The sequence below is a fragment of the Pleuronectes platessa genome, chromosome 19 (genome assembly GCF_947347685.1).
Source record: "Pleuronectes platessa chromosome 19, fPlePla1.1, whole genome shotgun sequence".
Classification (NCBI taxonomy): domain Eukaryota; kingdom Metazoa; phylum Chordata; class Actinopteri; order Pleuronectiformes; family Pleuronectidae; genus Pleuronectes; species Pleuronectes platessa.
In genome coordinates, this window is record NC_070644.1 from 11300626 (window position 1) to 11323861 (window position 23236).

At 42.1% G+C, this 23236-nt stretch overlaps 1 protein-coding gene across 1 annotated transcript in view; it reads left to right on the forward strand.

Annotated features, from left to right (window-relative positions):
- Window positions 1-23236, forward strand: part of brinp1 (bone morphogenetic protein/retinoic acid inducible neural-specific 1) — an 82843-nt gene that overhangs the window by 31998 nt on the left and 27609 nt on the right. Inside the window, exons 3-4 of the mRNA XM_053411391.1 lie at window positions 1402-1571; window positions 19980-20085. Of these exons, the coding sequence (XP_053267366.1) occupies window positions 1402-1571; window positions 19980-20085 (276 nt within the window). The remainder of the gene's footprint in view (window positions 1-1401; window positions 1572-19979; window positions 20086-23236) is intronic.

A 23236-nucleotide genomic window follows, 5' to 3' on the forward strand; every position in this document is an offset into this window, starting at 1 on the left:
TTTTTATGCATCTGCTCCCGCTTGTCGGAATGAAAGATGCAGAAATACATCACGCACGGGGAGATGGAGCGGCTCAAGCCGTTTGCAGTGTGTCAACAAACAAACATATGACATGCAAATAGGAGCGGTTGTCTGGTGCTCTGCAAATATTTGGCCCCGCTGCGGCTCTAAGCGTTCGCTTCCTGCCCCTTTACAGACACTTACTGAAAGGTCAGCGGTTCAGCATAAACGCGATCTCCGTATTTCCTGTGGAAAGTCAGACTTAACCTGCGGCACATACACACCTAGGATGAGGGTCGTGTTTGTGGTTTTCTGGTTTCACCGCTCAGATTTTAAATGTGGACTTCTTATGGAAGGAGATTGTAGATTATGCTGATTCTTTTTGTTTGTTGTGCGCGTAGTTTCTTTCTTCACATCAGTGCTTTCAAATTTACATCCCATTATCTACCTCCACCTCAGCAGATGAGTCGTGATTTCAGGGCGACCTTTGTTTACGTTTGAACGTCTCAAGTACGACACCAACCGGAACAATGGCTCGTCAGGTGTGTTTCTCTTCAGTCTATTAGACCGAGACGTCTGTAAAATACCAAATTATTGAGATCAGATTTGATTTGATCAACATCTCAGGCCTTTTCAAAACAAGAAAGAAAACCGATATATAATTCAACATGCCTACAGGCGGGGTCAGTAGACAGGGTCTGTAATTTAATTCAGCAATGCTCAGGAATTATTTTTATTCAATCATCCTAATTATAATAAGGTCGGTGGAGCTATGGGGATCCAGGAGAGTGCAAAACAATTTCACATTACTGGTAAAAGGTAAAATCCTCCTCAAGTGGCTCCACATGTTTAAATACCAGCTGCAGCCGTTCCTGCACCGCCTCCCCCTCCTATTTTCTAATATCCTTGGCACAAATTCAATCGCTGCAATCAGTAATGTTATTTTATATTTGTGTGTTTTTTATTCCACTCGATAAAACTCCGTTGGTATTGAGGCAAAAATTCAAGACATTGTGGAGCTCATACCACACAAATAGGAGTAAGTCTGGAGACATTTCTGGGGATGGTTCCAGCTGCGGATGAAACAACAAATATGAAGACTGTTCCTGGAAAACTGGGGCATCTGGTTTCTTCCCTTTCATTTTTAGACTTCTGACTTATCTCAGCATGTTATGAGCTCCCTGCTGGCCGCCTTGATAAGCCGGAATCGGACAACTCTCACAAATAAAGACATCAACAGGACACTCACATTATTTACTCATTGCTCCTTAAGTAAACATCATTTCTTCCCTTTAGACCGTGATAAGTCACTCACCGTTTTGCTTTAAAGCTTAAGTACATCAAATAGGAAGTGGAAGTATAATCTTTGACCATATTTCTCTTCCCTTGTCCTACCTGCAGGGGAGGAGGCGCTGACTATGTACCTGGCCAAAAACAAGCTGGACAGGAAGCTTGTCAACTCCACTCAGAACGTGGAGGCCCTCCATCAGCTCGCCTCGTCATACTTCATTGACCGCGATGGCACGATGAGGAAGCTGCACGAGATCCAGATTTCCACCAATGCCATCAAGGTTGGTGCATACTCAACCTACATGTATTTTTGTTTACTTTTTCAATGAAACAGATGTGATACCTGATCCGCCTCCTTTGTGGTAAAGTAACTCGAGCTACAAGAGGAGGGAACGATCATCCTTTCTCTTCTGGTGATCTCAGTTGTCAAGGTCGTACTCTTCAGAGGGGCTGAGTTCTTCCTGCCAGCCTGAATGTCTGAATGAACCCATACAGTCTAAGAACCCAGCAGGATATCCTCCAGAGGATCCACCTTTAGTGTGTTGATGTTTCTAAAGTGCTACAGACACAAAACCGGGAAAAAAAATGCAAAGAACACAAACATCTCAGGAAGAAAAAGAGGTGCCGTACACGTGGAAGACACAAACAAAGGTGTAGAGAGATTTTCATGATAAGGGCCGACGCTAGTGTCGATGTGCTGTACAGAAATACGCGTGATCTCCACAGTGGAATCTCTACGTTGTGACCTTCTCTGCAGTTCACGTCTAAAATGGTTTTCTGCATAAACACCCAACCCATAGGTGAGGATTATTGTGATTACTCCGACCTACAGTAATGAGACAGAACAGTTTATAGAAAGAGGTTTCGTGTCAGGAAAACAGAAACACAGCCCGCCCACACGAACAATGTGTTTTGACATCAAGTCAACATCGACTTTCACTCTCTCCTGTTACTGACTGGGTACACTACAAATATATGCAATTAAAACAACTGAAATGCAGAGATAGAGTATATCACTGAATTTCCATAAACATGAGTTAGTTTTGAAAAAAAAAAGGACATTTTTACAAAGAACTCGTATGGAAGAGTAGGTGTGATGCATATAAACCCATACAGCTGTGGATATATTGTTAAACATACTGATTTATATAACGTACATAACTGATTATACAATAACTTCCTGTATGCATATTTGTTATAGGTCAGTGTCATATGAGATCCAGTTAAAAGAGAGAAAAAACCCAGTAGGAAGTGCATAAAACAAGAAACTGGAACACAGAGATTGATTCAGGCATTTGAGCAAATGACCCATCGTGTTTTCTCTACTGAAGACAGTCTCCTCCTGCTGTTGTGCTATCCGACATATAAAAAAAAAGAGAGAGATGGAACCAAAAAAAGCCAATGTGATTTGTAAACAGTGCGAACCGTCTGCCTGCAACTGACTGCAAGCCAATTGTGGTCATTCACATAGTCGCCCCCTCAGGAGAGAGGGGGGCCGGGGAAAAAACATTTGTAGAATATAAATAACGTTAAAACACAAATAGGCCGGAGTTTTGGAAAATCCCTTCCTCGCGGCAGTGTTTATACAACAGGGTCATTGTCGGTAAAATGAATGAAGGAATAATAAATTTCCTGGAGGAAAGTAGCGATGGGGGGGGGGAACTCCTGAATATTCACCGACATTATAAGGTCATACTTTTAGTTGCTGTTTTTCTCCAAGGAACCACATTGCTTTGCTCTGCACGCTCGCATGGACGTGATCGCACCGCAGATGCCACCGCTTTGCCGAGTATTATCGCCTCATCTTGCGAGGTGAATCACGGCCCGATATGTAACCAGTGATAGCCTTGCATCTGTCCGCTGCGCTCACCTCATCCAAACCAGTATGTTGTTTTCCCCTCAGTACGCCCACAGCCATGTAATGAATGTAAGTATTCATCCTCGGCTCGTGTGGGAGGAGGGAGACAAGCTCGTTTTTAATGCTCCAGTTGAAAGTAGTTTTTTGTTTGATTCAATTGGCTGTTTTTCCTCCTAAAACACAATTTCAGCTTTACTAACAGCTCAAAAAACCTCTTTTTACTATTACCTTTATTATTTATATGATAATAATATATAATTTATTACATTATATATTTATTACAGTATGTTTGCTCTTATTATATTGTTATTAACTATCACTTATATTACTATATATTATGTTATTGTATGATTATGACAAAATAAACACAATCATGACCATTCATAATAATAATATTGGTATTGATAGTGAATTGAGCAACCATGGGAGGCTGTGGCTCTGTCGTTAGAGCAGGTTGTCCACCATCCAGAGGGTCAGTGGTTTGATCCCCCGCGCCACCGGTCCACATGTCCTTGGGCCAGACACTCAACCCATAAATTGGCCCTGACGGCTGCTCCAGCAGAGTGAGAATGATGTGGTAGAAAAGCTCGACATACATAGAAAGTGATGTGTTAATGTGTGTGCGATTATGTGTGTGCGTGTGAATGTGACTTGCAGTGTAAAAGCCCCGTGAGTGGTCGTTAAGACTTGGAAAGTGCTACGAAATACAGTCCACTTACTGTTTAACAACAGGGCTCGACGTTTCACTTCCTTCAGAGAAATGTTGGTCTGTATTTTGCAAACTGGATTTATTCTTAATGTTATGTGCTCGTCTGCGTGTGTCTGTTCAGGATCAGGGGGCGGGAACCACGATTTACTTTTAAATTGCGAGTAATTTTTTCTCAGAGAATAATTGATGGTTGTTGATCAGAAAAAATCTGCCATGTTTATGGGACCAATCTTTATAAGTGAGTGAAATTTGGTGTAGATCCAAATAATAATTCATTTTAAATCTGGTTTCATGAGGGGATGTTGGGTCTCGGTGGAAGTTTGCATTCTCCGAGTGGCCTTATCAAATTGGCATGTATCACTCAGTGGAAAGTATCGAACACTCAGTTGGCTGCATTACAAAAAAAACTAAGAATTAACATGTAGCACGGCTGCACACATTAGCATTATCATTCCATTTGTGTACCTGTATGAAAAATAAATAATGCTGCTCGGGCCCCAGGACAGCACCTCTTGTCTGCTATGACCTTGCTCATATGCACCTAGTTTGCACGTTAAAGCATGAATCACACAAAAATATAAATGTGAGCATGCTGCGCTGCTTCTGGGATGTGTTGCTGTGTGAGTACGTCAACTTGATTAACGTGTTTTGCAGTTCAGGAGCCCGGACTAGTCCACCCTATTATGATCATAGTATAGGTTAGCCCTGAACAACTCAGTGTTGATTACTGACTCTGCAATGCATCAGTGTAATTTGAGTTTGATCCAGTATTATTCCATCCCACTATTTCAGTTATAAGCAGAAATTGCAAGTACACATAAGATAACAAACATATTCACAAGAATGATATTTACAGCTGCCTCCTGACAGAAACATAATATACATAATGGGAAGGATGCCTTTTCTTTCCTTTTCAACATTTGGACGCATCACTACAAGCAAACTATCCGTGGATGAAAGAGTTGAAAAAAAGCTGCTTTTGCACCTCCACTGTACCATACCTTCAAAAAGGCACAAAAGAGATTGAAATGGGAAATGAGACTGAATGCTGTACAGGAAATTGACAATGTGCTGTTTGTTCTCTTTGAAGCAGATTAGGTGGGAGAAAACACAGACAAAGGAAACCATTGATGTACCAACGTTATATTATTTTTTATTTCTGAGATAAACTCTGAAAAATGCCGCCAACAAAAGCCGCAGGTAGAATTTGTGCCACCTGCTACCTACAGTCCCATTTTTACCAACACTGAATGAGGTGGTGGGTGTTAATTTCAAGCCCTGGTGATCGTAATTATTAAGACTTCTGTGCTGTTCCATGGGTCTGCAAACACACAATTCTTTGCCGATTGCAGATGCGAAAATAGGCTGAGCCGGAGGAAAGAAATGGATCGTATAGACTTTCATCCTGCAACAGTCCATCACCGCTTGTAAATTAATTGGCAACGATTTTTTATTTGAATAAATATCTGTATCAATCGCTGAGTGAGGCGATAACGGCGAGTGAGCACATGGCTTATTGATGACAGTATTTAACTATTTACATATCTGTATTTTTGTAACATTCACAAAAATAATTAAAAAAATAAATATTTCCTACTGTTGCAGCTTCAAATTAAAGCATTTAACTAGCAAGGCACGAGTTGACGTTCATTAGGAACTAGTCACAGGAAAAGCACCAGGTTTATCAGTGAGCTCACACCTACTGCCTTTCATGAAACACACAAACGAGGGCCGTTGCCTGCAGTTTCTGACGGAGGATCAGTTTGAAATATGGCAGGGAGTAATGAAACGAGAAGAAGCAGCCGCAGTGAGCTGTTAGATGAAGGACTGCGGGCGTCCGGCTGCACACCTCCAACTTCTCAGCAAGACAACCAACTTGTCTCACGGTGCCCTGCTGTTTGCAGACTGATGCTGTGTGAAGCATAAAATCAGATCACGGCTGCTCGCAGAAGGATGGCGAGAGGCCAACTGCTGCCCGACTTCTTCATTAAAATGGCAATAGTTTGTTTTGCTGCTCCCAGAATGATCCGACCTGTAGCACCGCATTATTTACTGCTACCACCATTATGGGTGTTGGCAAATCAACCACGACTGAAATCGTACAGATTAATTATATCTGTGAGTAAAACTAAATCACAATTGGAATTTGTACATTAATTAGTGTATTGATATACAATTATTCAGGTGTTTGTAGACAACACGTTTATTTATTTGCAGTGGAGTTGGATAGACAATAGTTGTAGGCCGTTTCTGACCAATTCAATGAGTCACACGAGTGAGGTTCCAGCTAGCTACCTTAACCCTATGTGGTGAAAGAGTGTAAACCTGACCAAATGGTTGTGTTGCCTAATACTAAGACATGTTGTGACCTCAAACTAACCAAGAAGGTTTGTAACCTAAATCTAACAAAGCTGCCAATGAAATTTGAATATAAGAAAATCTATATTTTGAATATCATGTTTTATTATTTAACACATGGTTTTAGTCTTGAGTGAAAGTATTGGACATGTTTGCACACTGGTCTAAGCCTCCCTCTTAGACAGTGGTGCTTGTATAGCACCTAATGGTGGCACCCAGCGTCCCGACCATTGTAAGACGCTGCCTTTTTTGCACAGCACCTAAATTGAATAAATATGAAGCCCATTACTTCTTTATGGCTCTGGAGAGGAAGTTTCCAACATTGGCCCCAATAGAAGACAATATTTCTCTATAAAAATTAGTTTTAATAAAGTGAGGGCTGTTTTTTTATTTCAGGACTAGACGATTAACTGTTCCCTCCACTGAAACTGAAGTCTCTTAAAGAGTGTTGCTTTATGGCCGCAATTGTAGCCTTATTATGTTGCTAGGCATGTGAGTGCTTGGACTCATTTCACAGTAAATTTTTCACATTTAAACAGCCTTAAAAATCTGCTGTAACCAAGTACTTCTGTTACATAGACCTAAACTGAACAGAGCATGTCTAGCTTCACCTGCAGGAGTTCCTGAATGCTTGTGCAACACAGTGGAAGTAATTTAATTCAAAGTGAGGATGACTTCTCAGCCTCCTCCGAAGTCTTTACATTTACACTCTGTGATTTGCCAAAGCGACTTCCAGCTGAACTAAACAACCGAAGAGTCAGTACAGTAGCAGAGCGTGAATGCAGGACCAGATGCTAAATTTGTTCAATAAGACAAAGTGTCGACGATCAGGCGGGGGGGGGGGGGGGGGGGGGGGCGTAGTGAGCGCTAGCTAGGCGTGTATGAGTGCTAGAGGTGTTGGGGAGGGGAAGTGCAAGCGGAGAGAAAATCTGTCACACGGCCAAGACTTATGCCCGTCACAGATGATGAGCTCCAAAAGAGTCGGAGAAATGTAAGGAAAATAATTATGAGAGGAGAAAGAGACCAGTGAGGAATCGGCCTCGCAACAGTAGCTCAGGCAGCTGCCTGGCGGACACCGGGAGAGTGAGCTGTCGGCAGACGTCTGACCCAACAAAAAAGTTGGTGAGCGGCCAAAAGCTGTTACACAACCGGACGGATAGGAGGATGGGAAAATTGTTCAAATCCCTTCACTGTAAGACTTGGTACTTGTCTGGCACAGAGTTAGATCACTCACAGAAATCGACAGGATTCATGACAAAGTACCCACTTCATCAGCGAATGCACACAATTGTATTATTTAATTATCTTTTAACACATATTTACATGGTAATTGTGTAATTATGTGATAATGCATATTTTCTTTCACATTGCCCCCTTTGCTTTATGCAACTTAACCTGAGAGTGTCATTATCTAATTCATGCAGCCATCAGAAAGCAACAGAAGTTATACATCTCTGGGCAATTTAAACATAGTGCAGTTAAATAACAACACAAAGTACTGCGGCCATCTTCGGTAGGTGTTCTCACCAAGCTGCCAGTTTTTTTTTGCAGTGCAGATTGGTTAGGGTGTCTCCTGGAGGCCAACCGGACACAAACAGACAACAGGGAGGTGTGAAAACAACTAATTTAAATGTATGTCTCCTCTCTGCATCACCACACATCCTCCGGGCTGCCCGTTCCTGCCTGTCTTCTCTCCACGTCTTCAGCTCAGCCTACTGGGGCGAGACAACTGGACGCCTCGTGCTCCTGTTCGCCAGTGGCTCTGCCAAAAGTAGCATGGAGAGAACCCATTTTAATCGCAATAGTCCGATGGGTCAATGACAAATAAAGCTGCCAAATAGGTATTTTTAAAAAGTCTTCAACAAAGCTGTAGTACTTTTTTTGTTCTAATCTAATTTGTTAAGTAACTCTTCAAGCTGCCTGATTAATTCAATATTTTCCATAGATTTATTTACAGTAAAATAATTTGCATGTATCCACCAGTGTGTCGACACTGCCCAATCCATTATATTGTGTTTATCTTTTTTATTTGATACTTTTTGTTGACAATTTGTCTGTTTAACATCAAATATATTTATAGACACATACTGTTTTGATCTAAACCACTCCCCCCTTGTATATTTCATTACATCATAAAACTTTACGTGTTTGGTATCAGAGAAACTGTTTGGCAACGTCTTTTTTAAGGTTGGTTGGTGCGTTTGAATGGTTTTGTTAGATTTATTGGCTTCTTGCAGCCGAGTGTTAAAACCGCACAGAGTAACCACAGCTGCTGCCGTGCACCTGGGCCCGTGCACCTGCACTAACGCCTCCTGCCCGGCCGTCCCGCACACCCACCGGTGCTCCACCGCCCCGTCTCCTTTCAAGGGGCGGCCATCCAAGCTTTTTGTTGCCGTGACTGACAAGTGGATTAAGGGGCTCTGGCAGATGAGACTCCGGGATAGCAGGAAGTCAACCATGACGAAATTAAGCAAACCTGACAGTGGCTGCTGAGTCAGTTTCTCAGGGAAGGAAGGCTGGAGGCGTTGAGAGGAGAGGGTATCGATATGGAACACACACTCACAGACACACACACACACACACACACACACACAAAGTTTCTGCCAAGCTGAGTGGGCTGCACATCTGCTGATCAGGACTGATGGACCTGGAGCATCTGTCAAGAAGGTGAGGCTTTGGCTGAGTTTGGAAAAGGCTCACAGTTGGGTCGAGTGAGTTAGCAAGTTGGTTAAGGTGAAGATAACTTGTCTTTGACCTTTCAAATGTTTGAATCCTTTGAGACTTGCCAATGAGTTGTTTGGAACTCAGAGTTGATGTGTCTTGATGTTGTATAAATTAGAAGATCATTAGGTTTTATCCTTAAAGTGAAACAAACATGAATTTGTATAATTGCAACAAAAAGTAAGTATTACTGCAAACCTAGGGTGCTGTTTTGTATATTACAAATCCTGTTAAATGCAGTTTAAACAATATAAAGCTGCCGTTGCTTTATGTTGCTCTCTGCACACAGCAACAGTGGGCCTGCACGATGTATCCTGTGACGTCATGTCTCCCATAGAAACCAGAGTTTTTTGAAAATCTGCCCTTTGGAAGGGGTTTGTAAAATTCTCTGTCTTAGTCACTTGAAACACTGTTTGCGGTGTCACAGCGTGAGAGACACATACACATTGTGTGTTTTTTTTAATGTGTAATGATCCAGTTTTAAGCTTAATTATTGAGCAAAACAATCCAGGGCCCAGGGGCCGTCTAAAACCTCCAGGTTGTCTGTTTGTGTAATTTGTCTATGCTAATTAGATGATAAAATTCAAAGATATATGTCCTTTAAAATTCAATTTTAATCCAATCTCAAGGTCTTGTATCTTAGAGACGTCCAAAGTCAAAATTTTGTTTCCTTTTTGCAGATTATATTGTGACGTCATGATGCATGTTTGTGTCTCATCGAGTCCCTCAAACTAAATAAGACAAAGCAAACCACTGAGAGCTGCACGTCCTTTTAGAAATGTGCGATCTCCCTGTGCAAAAAGTTTCTCAGAGGTTGTATAGGACAGGATTTCAAAGCAAACGTATCTGTGTAGCACTTTACATAAATATTTCACCCTTTAAATGATAGGCTCTGTATTGATGCACCAACTGATCATTACGTTGTCAGACAGCCACATCATAAGAATCTCACATCACATATATAAATACAGAAATCAAAGTTGGCAGACCTTGAAATAGACAATCACGGTTGGTGATTTTATTTAATTCCACGTATACAAATAATACGTTCTTATACTCTTAAACAATGTGAAGGATTGTCACATACTCCATATCTAAAAAACAAATCATCTATGACTCATATCCGTCTCTGGGGTGCAGATAACGGCAGAATGAACTGCAGTTCTCCAGTCACGTTGCCGGCAGACAGACAGTGATCAGAATGTGCAGAGGAAGCAGAGTCCTGCAGAAGGAAGAGATCTATAAACACAGAGAACAAGGGCTCTGCTCCTCCAATATTGATTCAGTGCGGCTGTGTGACCTGCTATGGAGTGCAAACTTACAATCAGGATTGAAAACACATGTCAATACGGCAGGAACTGTTTTAGATATTTCCTGTCTGCAAGTAAGCAGGTCCACTTTGTTCCACAGAAATGTGCTGCGTGGCAAAATGGAGCTTTAACCTCTGGGATTCGTGGTTTCACCCGTTTACTCACATTTTTCTCATTCGTCCACTTTACTGACGGCATTTTGCACTTTACAACACCTCAATACTTTCAATGGAATGTTTTTATATATTTCAAAAATTCTAAGAACATTAACACATTTCAATTAGTTTATTGTTGTGATTTCAGTCAGCACTGGAGCTGTAAAAATGAGCAGTGTATGCCCCCAAATTACACTCTGCCGAGATACATAATTCATAATTATTATTATAATAATCGTTATTATTATAATAACTCTATTTGGACTGCACCTTTCCAAAAACACATTTCCAAAGTGCTCCACAGACTTAAAAACAGAAAATGCATGCAGCGTAATTACATGTTCAAGTCAATGTGAGAAATTGGATGAATAAAAGCGATAAAAGCAACATAATAATTTCTTAACACGTTAAAAACAATTATAGCTATTTTATAATAATGCATTTTGCTTAAAAAATGGCTTTAGAACCATCATTTTAAACACACTGAGGCAACTATAGTATCAGGGTTAAGATTCCAGAAGTAGTGTCACATTTTGAATTAGGTTATATTTTGAATCGAGTTCAATTTTGGAACTGAGATTAACAAACACCCCCAGAATAAAAACTACAATAACAAACCCAAGAAGATGTGTCGTTACCTAGGTCCAGCTTTGCCAGATGGGAAATGTTGAAGCATCTTACCAGAAGCTCAAAACTCGTATTTAAGGAAAACTATTGTATATGCACAACCGAAAGTAGGGACTGGAAGCTGTGTTGAGTTACCAATGAGAATTCTTGTAATTCAAAGTGGAGTCGAATGTATTCTGCAAGTCATTAAATGAATGCATAAGATTATAAAGTGATGTATAGTAGGTTTCATGTGATGCGGATGTTGGAGACGGTACCAATGTGACAACTATCATACATCTGGCAACACTGCTTAGGTCGCTAGAGGTTAAATACTCAAACCACTGGAAAGCCAGATTTAAACATCTTAAACACATAAGATTAATCAACATTAATGTAATTAATAAAAAACAGGTGATAGCTTACTCTAATTGGAAATACATGTGGACACTAATGACTTTTCACAGCTTCTAAACTCTGTTGTCCTGTCCAAGATTCTCCTTCTATTGTCTTCAACATCATTAAACGTCAACATGCGGTCAGAAAGACCCTGTTGAGGGAACCCTTGTTACCCAGGGACTGTCCATTAACAAATAAAGCAAAGTAGCTTTATTATACCCCAATTTGACTTTTGAAGAGAAAAGAGGCTCTAATTTGGAGATGGCTGCACATTGTGCAGATGTCAGGGACAAGCTGGTGAATGCCCCCTCCCCTTTCAACAAAATGTCCCCAATGGTTCGCCGCCAACCTTTCCCTGGCTCTTCGCCTGGTATCACAGAACTGTTTCCTGTGGATAGCAGTTTACCCTCGGACCAAAATTAAATAGTAACCAAGACTGAGACGTTCCTCTATAGAAGAAAACATTGGCTTCTTGGGTAGAATGTGGTTCACAAATACTATGACAAACCCTGTATTCCCAAACTGTGTACCTTTCACTACACTGGCTTTTGATCCAGTTTTTACATAGGTCAAATCCTGGTGCCTTAAAATGAACTGCACAGATTCAATTCTTGAAACATGAAACAATTTAAATGAAAACAGGAATCGATGGGTAACTGTAGTATCTCCAAACGCAGTGCTGTGTGCACTTGTTGCAAGTTTTTATGTGATTAAGAGCGTCACTATCAGAAGACTAGGAAACGTGAACATCAGGGCAGCCAGCAGGACGAAAACCAGTCCGTGTTTGATGACATCAGACATCTGTGCAGGCGCTAATGCAAAACTTTCTCATCACAAACATAGTCGCCTTTTCATCTGCGAGGAACACAAACAATTGTTTGATTGCTATTGGACTCCTACAGGTTACACATGCGGTGCGAGCGACAACGGTTTGAATACTGAAAACACATTATAGAGCGCTATTAAGGTTACGTGTCAATTTGTTCCCCGAGGAGCCCTGATGTTATTGTTAAATAAAATTCAGGGGTAATTAAAATGGGTAATAACCAAAGTATCGTTAGATATGTTTTGAACCGCAAAAGTGTGTGTTTGTGTGTCTTTTCTGTTTATGCTTTATCAAATTGCTTGCCACCAAATGTGTGGACTGATGGAGTATGTGCGTAGAGGCTGGTTGAATTTTTCAAGCCTTTCATCCTTTCTGGCTCCCCGAGCCTCTGAACTGCCTAAGAGGTCTTAGCTGCATGTGTACGTTACTCAAAACAAAAGTCACATCACCGCTGCGCTGCCGGCGCCCTGAGCTCAACCTCAGCCTTGTTATTTACCTGAGAAACCCACCTATCCAGAAATACATCTGCTAAAAAACAAATGATTTGTGTCGCTGCCCCGTGGTGCATTGAAAAAACATACACCGGGGCGGTGTGAAAAAAGAGCACAAAACAAAAGTTCAAACATAAGCAAAGAACAAATGGCAGACAACTCAATCACGGATGGTGCAAAAGTGTAAGATCCTTTTCAGATCGGCCCTCGTCCGTCTTTCAGTCTCTCGTGGGAAACGTGCACACATGCAGCTGTGGCGCCTCGCAAGCATCCATGTATACACTGAGACACACAGCAAACCCACAGAGCTGAACAAGTTTGCCTGGGGTTACGATCTAATGAGATCGCGCAGTATCGGAGGGGCTCCTGCTGTACATCATTTATCTCCATAATTGTATCACGGCTCTTTTATTAAACAGAAAAAAGCATCACAGACGCCATTTAGCAGAGAGGTATTATCCATTTTTTACTGGTTCATCAATCATATTTCAGTCACTCTTCTGCCAAAATCTGTATTCATTATCATTTTCAAACACTCTGCTGACACACACACACGCGCGCACACACAACCGCTGGGCCGCGCAGCATGGACACAGGAAACAGTTCTCTCTCTATCTTCATTACCGATTCGTTTTGCCGGAAAAATAAATAATTTTCCATTGGAGAGGTGATCACATTTCTCCACGTATATATATATATATATATATACAAAAAACAAGAACATAATATATACTCAAGGCGAAGAGCACTCTCTCTCCCCACTGTGAACAACACCATGTCTCACTGATTGCAATAATTGACGTGTGGTTGTTTGTCCAAGCCTTGCCGAACCTGATTGCCGCGAGCCGGGACTCCGCCGGGGAGGGAGGGTCATTTAGAAAATAAGATACCCAATGGAGTGTTTTTAATGGAAGGAAAATGTCAATTTTACGAGTGAGTGTCTTCCCGTGGCAAAAAAAAAAGTGTGATTACGCAGGAAAAGAAGTATGATTAGAAACCGAGTGCGTGCATGCGGCTGAGTGTGGCGTGTCTGCCGCGTAGCCACTCATGCATTACGTGTGCAAGAATGCATTCCTACTGGGCAGTGCACTCGCTGCATCCCACACAAGGTCACCTGTCCGCGCATTCACCCTGGGCTGATTTACACCAGCGTTCAATATGCATATTTCCTGATGATGCTGCAGTGCCGTGGGTGGTGCTGGTGGTGCTGGGAGCAGACGAGGCACACACCATCCCCAGTTTCCAGCCCAGTCATGTGACCCTCACGTGTGTTGTGAGGGGAACTTGACATGTTTTGCAAAAAAAATGACCCAGATTCTTGTCGTCTGCAGCAGCCAAGTTCGCGTGAATCTAATTAGCTTTTTCGCCACAAGCAGGCGTGTCGGATTTTATTAGCGGCGTCGCTTCAGTTGTTCACTTAAAAATGCGATGATTCCACTCTAATTAGAAAATAGCCCCAAAGTTGATATTTCTCAGTATCGCTTAAAACAAATGAGCTGCATTAGACATGACTTCTGCGCCTAATTTAAATACGCATGCGAGGAACGTGGGAGAGAAATGTGCTGCTACACGTGTTCTTCAAGCACGGTTGGATTGTTCCCCTTCTCTGCGCGACTTACAGGAGCAGAGCCGGCACATGTTACATGATCGGAACGAGGCAGAGAAAGAAACGTCCTCGGAGAACTTCCACTATAGTTACTGAGGAGCGCGTCTCTTCGTTTCTGTGGAGCCAGAAATAGCAAGTCATTAAGAGAATGGCAGGTGATGGGCAGATTAGTGAGGCTCAGCTGGGGCGATACGTAATGAAGACGGTTCAGCCTTACAGTATTCCTCCCTGTTACCACTCAACCCGTCTTATTGCCTTCATCCTCTTGTTTTCCTTTTTCGTATAAAGCTTCAAACCACCTTCTTTTTCCCCCTCTCCCCTTCTCCCTGGGTCTTTCAAGTTGAAGCGCAACTTTGGGGACACGGCGCGATGTGAAGTCGAGGTGTCGGAGAATGTGCTCCTCTCAGCGTGGCTTGAAAAAAAAGAAGAAGGGAAATGAGAACGCACAGCTCCCATGACAAGTTACAGGAATTATAGAAATAATGAGAGCCCTGTATGCTGTGATAATTTTAATGAACTTGGTGAAAAGTGGTTTTATGGCCGAACTGAAACACATCCAAGGGTGATATCTAAACGCACCAGTCTCCATCTCCGTCCTCACAGGACTGGGCTGCTTATATACGGCTAATACTAATTAGGTCTGTAGAGATTGTCTTTTTTTCATTCCATACATTCCCGAGTTATATATTGCAGATAAGAGGAATATATCCGTTTACTGCATTTTTTATCAATACATGGGGAGACAGATAAAACCGTCTGTGGTTCAACCCACATGCTGTCTTTTCAAACCAGGACATGTAAATGATGAAACATTTCCTCATTTGTCCACAGATGGAAAATAATGAATAATAAAACCTATTTGATAGAAAATGACCTAATTCTCAATCACTCTAATTTAGCATGAGAAAGTGATATGATATTTAAATTGCAATCGAAGTTCTAAGAAGCCTGCAGTTATCAAGGATATTTCACAAAGAGTTTGTTTTTTCTGTCACACTCCACAAGGATTCCGTCTTTGTGTAAGAATGAGCCTGCATTAATGGCGTGTACAGTCATTGCTCAATGTTCCCTTTGTGCTATAAATGTTGAAGCTTCAGGAATCTTAATGCCACCTGTGTTTATTAGTCACCCACACAAGTGAACGTATGGGTATGTGCACTGTGTGGTTCTGCTTGTTGTCGGCTACAGGTGCCGGAATACAGGCTGCAGAAATGTTTCTTGTTTCTGTTAAGACATTTATAATGAGTTCATGGCATTGGACTTAAATATACGACATGTAAGTTCGGCCTCTAGCAGCGTCTCAATTAAAACTACAGAGGATTTAGTTTGATGACATCGTGAAGAGGTGTGGGATCATGGGAGTTGTTGTCTTCACCAGAATTGTTCTCGTCCCTTAATCTTCTCCGGGTCCCTGGGTTCCCTGAGGATCTACTGGGAGAGCTGTGGTGACAGAATGTGCAGAGATCAGTAAACAGGATCCATTATGTGTGACAAATACAAACAGCGGAAGGAGAAAACCACTAACAGTGTGCTTTTACGCCATCGTACGTCATTTGCTCCAGAAGCTACAGCAGAGACGACTAGTGAAGCGGATATGACACATTTTTATGAAGAATTGTTACAGGTTATATATTTCCACACGGAAAAGAATATGCTCAAGGTCACAGTGTTTGGCTGGAGGACGTTTCTACTGATGATGCATGTACGTGTCAGAGACATGCTCGTGTAGGATTGGTTTTGACGTGAAAAGATTGGCAAACAATAAAATTGAGTCTCGACGTACAAACACACACATTTGGCTACACAAACACATGATATACTGCAGCTGCGTTCTTTGTTTGTATGTCACCAGGATGATTCTAGCATTTTGAAGTTTGCACAGACTGGAGGAACTTAGTTTTCTGACATTCGGGGCTCGGGGAATAGAAGCTGTACATTTGGTTCTTTAGATCTCATGTGAATCATCTCTTATTTACTTGGTTAGATGATTTTCTTGATGGCAGATGACAATTAGGGAGGACGTTCCAGAACTGTGGTTTCTGACTGAGGGCTGTGATACAGTCTTGGTCCAGTGGGATTCCACTGTTGTGTTCTGCTTAATAATCTAAATCCCCTTAATCCCCTTTGGCCCACTTCAGTCCTTTGATTGCTCCTTGTATTTTTATTACGTTATACTCCATTTTCATAATCTGGTCCACAGCCTCCGCATGGTGTGGGCTGCAGAGAAAGAAAAGAGACGGCCTAACGAGTGCTGCGTGCTGCTCTACTAAGGTCATTCAGATTACATGGGTCGCCCTCTAATCCATAAAGCTGGATATGTCTGCTCCTAATTTGGAAACAATAATTCTTGGAGAAAAACATACTGTAGGTTAACCTGGCTCTGGCCCGCGACACTTATGTACATGCACAACCATTATGTGTTTTGTGTGTGTAACTAACGATGTGATTGTGGCTGAGCTAGCGCGTTGTTCTTTCGTTCTTTTGTGCTTTTCCACCTGGGAAGATGTCCGCAGGCGACAGAGGACAGATATCCACTTTGCTCAGTCACCATGGATCATGCAGCACAACCTTTCGAGGGAAGTAATTCATTCAGAGATAAGCACAACAAAAAAAGGGGAGGGAAAAAGTGCACTGTCAGCAGCCATCAAGATGGCAGAGTGTGATAGGCGCGTCTGGCTCAGTAATCAATCTGCATATGGACTCTATGCGAGGCCATGCAGTGCCCCTTTCAAAGTCCGCTGCTTGGCTGGAAGGAAATTAAAACTAAACAGGCTCAGGAACTCTAGATTAGTTGGATGAAAAATGCAACGGGAGAATCGCTAGTCTCTCGTAAACTATTTATCCGTCCAACACAGTCAAGTAGTTGTTAGAAACAGCTTTTTAAAAATTCAAAGTCAGTTTCATTTCGCCTATGATGTTATACTCCATGTAAAAACAGTTGCTTCTGAAATTTTATTACACTATAAACTTCAGGAAATGTTTTATACCTTATAACTTATTTTGTATTATCAGTCTCTATAGTAACCAGAGATTAAGCTGCTTTACAGTTTAGGTACTGTGTTACCAATGCTGGAATACAGTGACCTCTCCTGTAGAACATCCAATAGGATCGCCCGCTCTTTGAACTGCCCTGTGATTGGTCAGAGTCTCCCGTCACAGGCCAGATTTCCCCAACCCAGGAAATGGGGCCTAGAGGAAATGGAAAAATCTAGTTTTCTCTCAGATTACTTGATTTAGATTATGCTGAGTGGCTCGTATGGAATTATTGCTCAATAGCAATGCATATATATAAGGTACTGCAGCTTTAAGTACTTTGGTGTTTAACTCATTCACATTAAGAATACTACTCCAATGGGACTGCTATATGTGCGGATAGTGTTGATGTACCACCCGGAGATTAAATGCTAGTTATATTCAGTGCTGCATATCCTCATTTCCCTGAACAGTGATAGTGACTCATACAGCTAAGATTTTAACAGCACTGACCTGACTGTCTTGTGTCCTAACGTGATACATGTTGAGATTTATTCAGCGCTAAATCCACTGAATACTAAGATTGTATTTATCTACAGAGGCTGCCCCTCTCTGTCTCCCCTTATTTCCCATTTCCTCCATCAACAGCCTGATGCCAAGGGTAAGATATACATCTGTCTAATTTCTTCCTTGTCAGCTCACCATCTGGTGCTGTGGCAACATTAAAGAAAGGCAAAATAGTATCATACCATCAATCATAGCCACAAACACACACCAGTGCAGAATGCATTAATTACCCAGACCATCCGTGGTGACGTCTTACAGGCAGCTTGTTTTTTTGTCGTTGTTTATACATCAACGTGATGTTTTGTCAGGTTCAGTGTGACTACAGATGTGACGCCTTTCCCCGAGACCTCAATTAAGTCTTCAGAAAATTTTAATAAATATCAAACCCGAGTAGCTTCACCAGAACTGGCATTTTGACAGAACGTCAACGAGTGCTTTTTTACCAGTTGACGCACCCAGAGCACAAGTCTGCAGTGGAAACTGATTAGTCGTGTTGGAATTGGCTCAGATCCCGACACTGTGGATCAGCTTGGAACTCCCTCCAACTGTAACCAAGCCTTCTAATCAAATTAAAGTGAGGGCAATTCCACCACACAGGCTCGGGAAGGTTTGTTTAACCATATTCTTCACAAGTTAGTTAGTTAGTTAGTTATTACCACACAACACAGTCTTCTGGGAAATTTCACTCTTTCATTTTAATGCAGCTCAAAACAATATCTATCGATATTCTTTTTTCCCAACAATGGATCAAAATTGGCTGTCGTTACAAATCCACAGGAAATGACAAGTCCTCCGTTCTAAACATCTATACAATTCATTAAACCCTGCTCTCTTATCTTGCACTGCTGTAAGAGATATACAAAAGATAAACAGTTAAATCATGGTATCTTAAGAACCATGGTAAGTTGTGACAATGCTTGGTCAGGTGTAGACAAAGATCACGGTTTTGTTACTTCGTTAAAGTAAGAGGACCTTGGTCACACGCGTGGCAATACAACATAGACCGAGGTCAGAAGGAGCTGCTTACAAGAATGACCCTTGAGAGTTTTCCTTCATAAGGGAGAGTAATTATCAACCTCCCTTTGGTTTCCCGAGCGTTTGTTCTCTCTCGGCGCTCCGATCATTTGAATCTCCTGTAACTGATGAAACCACTGCACGCTGTCTGCTCTGCAAGGCAGATGGACAAGCTGATGAACATAATGAGGCATTTAGCTGCTCAAGAATCAGATACAGTTCTCAGGAATTAGACCCAACACAACGCATATAGACGGAGCAGACGCCCAGGTGGCCGGTAACACAACTCTGAATCAACGTTAACACGTCAGTATCCAGCTGTTAAGAGTGAAAAAAGTAGCTCTGCCATGACTGCAAATCTTTCAACACTCTTCATAGCCTGCCATGTTCCATTAATAGGACTGCCATTTTATTTTGGTACTCAACAAAGAAACACTTGAGGTTTTTGATGAGCGTTTTTCTTTGTGGAGTATCTGGGATGGTATACTGGTACCGGTAGCAGCTTGAAGAACTTAATGAGCAGGAGAGATTTTACTTTTACTTTGTCATGAACTGCGGAGGCTGGATATTTGAAAGCAGTCTCGTCACAGCTGAATAGCATGGATATTTCTTTTGACAGTGGTCCGGGGTTGGCAACAGGAACCGCTATTATGGCCTCAGAGCTTTTGTTTGGAACAAGGACATGGTTAATGAAAAATTATGTTTTTCCCTCAGGTACTCCCTTACAATTCAAATAAATCCTTGAATCCAGCACTGAATCAAGCCACTCACACAATATGAAAATATATTTTCATCTTGGAGCCCTGTCTTACTGCACAATGTCTGTTGGCCACATGCTGTTACATGTACAACCTCGTGTAATTAGCTCATGAGAGCTGTAATGAATACATGTTAACATTTGACTTTGTTAATGGCTGGTTTTGTGATACCCATTGTTTTATGTTGTCTGGTGTAAAGCCCTATAAAAGGAATACGTCAGAAAAGAATACGGAAAAAAGCATGTTCGCTACTGCATCTTACAAAGTTCCTGCCCACATAACACACACAGCATAAGTGCATTCGCCCGGCTCTCATTTGTTTCCTAATTCTCTCGCAGGTGACGGAGACACGGACAGGGCCACTGGGATGCAGCAGCTATGACAATCTGGACTCGGTGAGCTCCATCCTGCTGCAGAGCCCCGAGAGCAAGCTTCATCTGCAAGGTAAACAAACCCAGCACCGTCAATATTTCCCACAGAGCCGCCGGGTGATGTTCGACATAACCGGCCACCGGGGTCGAACTCCATTTTGGCCTCTAGAATCAAAGGCGATCTGCTTATAAAAGTGGAACCAGGGGCGGGGGAGAAAAACGGTTTGTGCCTTCTCAGAAATTGAATGTCAGTGTATTTTTTAATTGGGGCTGGGACTGGGATGGATCTGCTTACAGATCCCCTCGAGGGATTGTGATGCGATTCTCTGAGGTTACAGATGTCTGCTCATGTTCTGACTTGATTGTCCGACAACTTTTTCCAAAGCTTTGATCAAGGATGAGCCTGAATTCAAGTCAGGTTTATGATTTGTGCAAACTTTTTTTGCAGTTTACACGAAGTGCAATGTGTTATATATAATAAGAAAACACTTTTAATGTACTTATCAATAGTCAAAAAAGCAATAGATTCAAAGTCTGACATGTTTTTGTTCCATCATTCTGTATCTCGAGAATTTAACACATAAATAAGTCACTTTTTCTTCACATCTAAAATGATTGTACGAGCACTTCACTCACATATCACACATCAGCGTTGATGTCCTTTTAAGCGAGAAATAGTTACGTCTTGGATATTGACACAAGTAATAATTAGCCGTTAAGAGAAGGAATTGCTTGCGGTGACAGCCTCCCGGTGGGAAAAGAAGGATGAAAGACAGTGTAACCGTGGTCAAGTGTTTGAGCAGAGTCGTTGGTTTCTTTGATTTATGTGAGTTTACGCGGGTTATTAAAAGCGGTTTGAGAATCACAGAGACATACTTTCGATCCAATACCCAACTATCCCCCTCTTCCTCTCCTCGCTGACGGGACCATTACTTGGTTTGTCAAAGAAACACTTTTAAGTCCTCCGCTGCCACTTACTCAAAGGACTCTATAGGTTTTGGGGAAAAGCTTTATTGTCACGCTCTGAATGTATTGGCCTTGTGCTTTGAAGACTGCTCTGTCACCTGACTGATAGATGACAGGTCGGGGAACGATTCAGTCTTTTGGCTTGATAAGGACTCCAATGGAATGGAAAAAGCCTTTTGTGATTGGTTCCCCAACTAAGAGTTTTATATAAGCTGAGTTATATTTGTGTGTGTGTGTGTGTGTGTGTGTGTGTTTATGTGATGTGTGTGTGTGTGTGTTGGCGCTGGCTGGAGGGAGAAGTAGGGAGTTCTCCTCAAAATGTGATCCTTTAAAAACAATTATGGTTTCTGCCTCTAATTGGAAAGACGGCTGATGGCGTGACTTTCCTTCGACAGTCACACTTGCTCTTCAAAGTGAAGGCGCTTCACACGGCCCTTAGTCAGTGGAGAGCGTTTAAGGTCTGCGCTGCTCACATATATTTATAATGAGATCCAGACATTTAATTCAGCCTACAGTTTTCCCTCTGTCCCGGACTCAAGTGCAAGCATAGCAGTTAGAATTACTTTGGTTACACATATGGTATGTTCCTGTCAGATCCAACCCGCCATGTGCATTTATAATGTGTTGGTCCCTTTAAGCACATACAGTTGGCATAGGGTTAAACTTTTTAATTCACCTGGGTCTTTTTGAATTCAGACCCTGGTCCCATACTGATGTGATTAATGCATTTGTTTTTTTTAATTACTTGCACTAATGTTAAGTTGGACAGGGTTTTGTCCATGGAGTATTTTTTTCCTCTGTGTCGACAACAACAATCAGAAGACAGAGAGACACAGAGGTTGTCTCAACAACTTTTAAACTATCCCAATGACATGCAGTGTTCAGTCATGAAACACTGGTGGGTTGTTCGTCTAAAAGATACAGAAGGATTTTACGAAACTAATGTTTCCTTATGTAATTCTGATATCTGGTTGTTTTACAAATAAAAGCATGGGTGATGTTTTGTTAGTTGGTCGAGTTTTGCCTGGTGGGTGCTAAGTGGCTGCTAGAGTGTTGACATATACGTTCAGGCTGTAGGGTGTCATGAGGTCGTTGTTAAGTTGTTTCTGTGGCACTCTGTGGGATTGCTAGGGCATTCAAGGTGGTTACTATGGAGATACGGGGTGCATACAAGGAAGTAGTATGGAGCGAGAAACCACCAGAGGCAAAAAAGTGTGCTACGCAACCACAACAGTAAACAACAGCGTCACAGCAGTTGTTGTGGCCGCAGGACATTGAGTTTGAATGTCACACAAGTTGGGGCTCTACCCCATAGTGGTGCCTCACCCTGCCTACACCCTGGGACGTTTTCACACCTGAAGGTCTCGACCAAGATTCAAGTCTTTGTTTTCTTGATGGTATCACTCCAGAACCAGATTCTCAGGTCCTCATGGAGGGAAAGAACACTGCTGCTAAAGGCATAAGATATACAGTATATGACGTGATTGTCCATGGCCGACGCCAGCCCACAACAACCCCCAACTCAACTGTTTATGTATACGATGATAGAACTCCCCCTCCCCCCCTATTCCCACACCACTTCTATGAGTGCCATAGATACTGCAACATTTCCACTAGTGTGTGCTGCCACATTTAAATTCCTGGAACCAAAGGGTCCCAAGCTTCAAATGCCTCCTCCATTCTGCTGTGGATCCAATTAAATCGACGAAGTGCTCGGAATAGAAATAGATTTAGACAAATTAGAAAAACACACACACTCAACAGAAGATCAGGTTTAAAGCATCGTCTGAGCAGCGTGTGAATGGATGTTATCCCCCCCCCCCCCTCTTTTATCTGACTGCACTTTAAAAAATTGCATGTGTAGAAAATTGCAAGTTAATGGTTGAGCCATTCAGAACAACATGCAAACCTCTCAGTCATTCCCAACACAGCTTGATCACCTTTCATGTTACCTGACAGATTAACTGTATCTCTTGACTGGACTTCACAGTCGGGGGCCCTGCAAAAAAATAACAGCTTTGACAGCATTGTCTTCGTTGACTGCCCACCACACAAATGTGCTTCACAGGCTGTCCCCAGAGGAAGGAAGGCATGTGCCGAGCCCAGGACCGCTCTAATAAGCACCAGCAGCTCTCAGCACATCTAATGAACACCCGCTGTGTGTCTCAATTTCAAACGCCTGTTGACCTTTTACCAGACAATTAGCTGGAATGCAAAGTTTTGGCATTTAAACTGTGAGGAGGAGTCACATCTGGCCA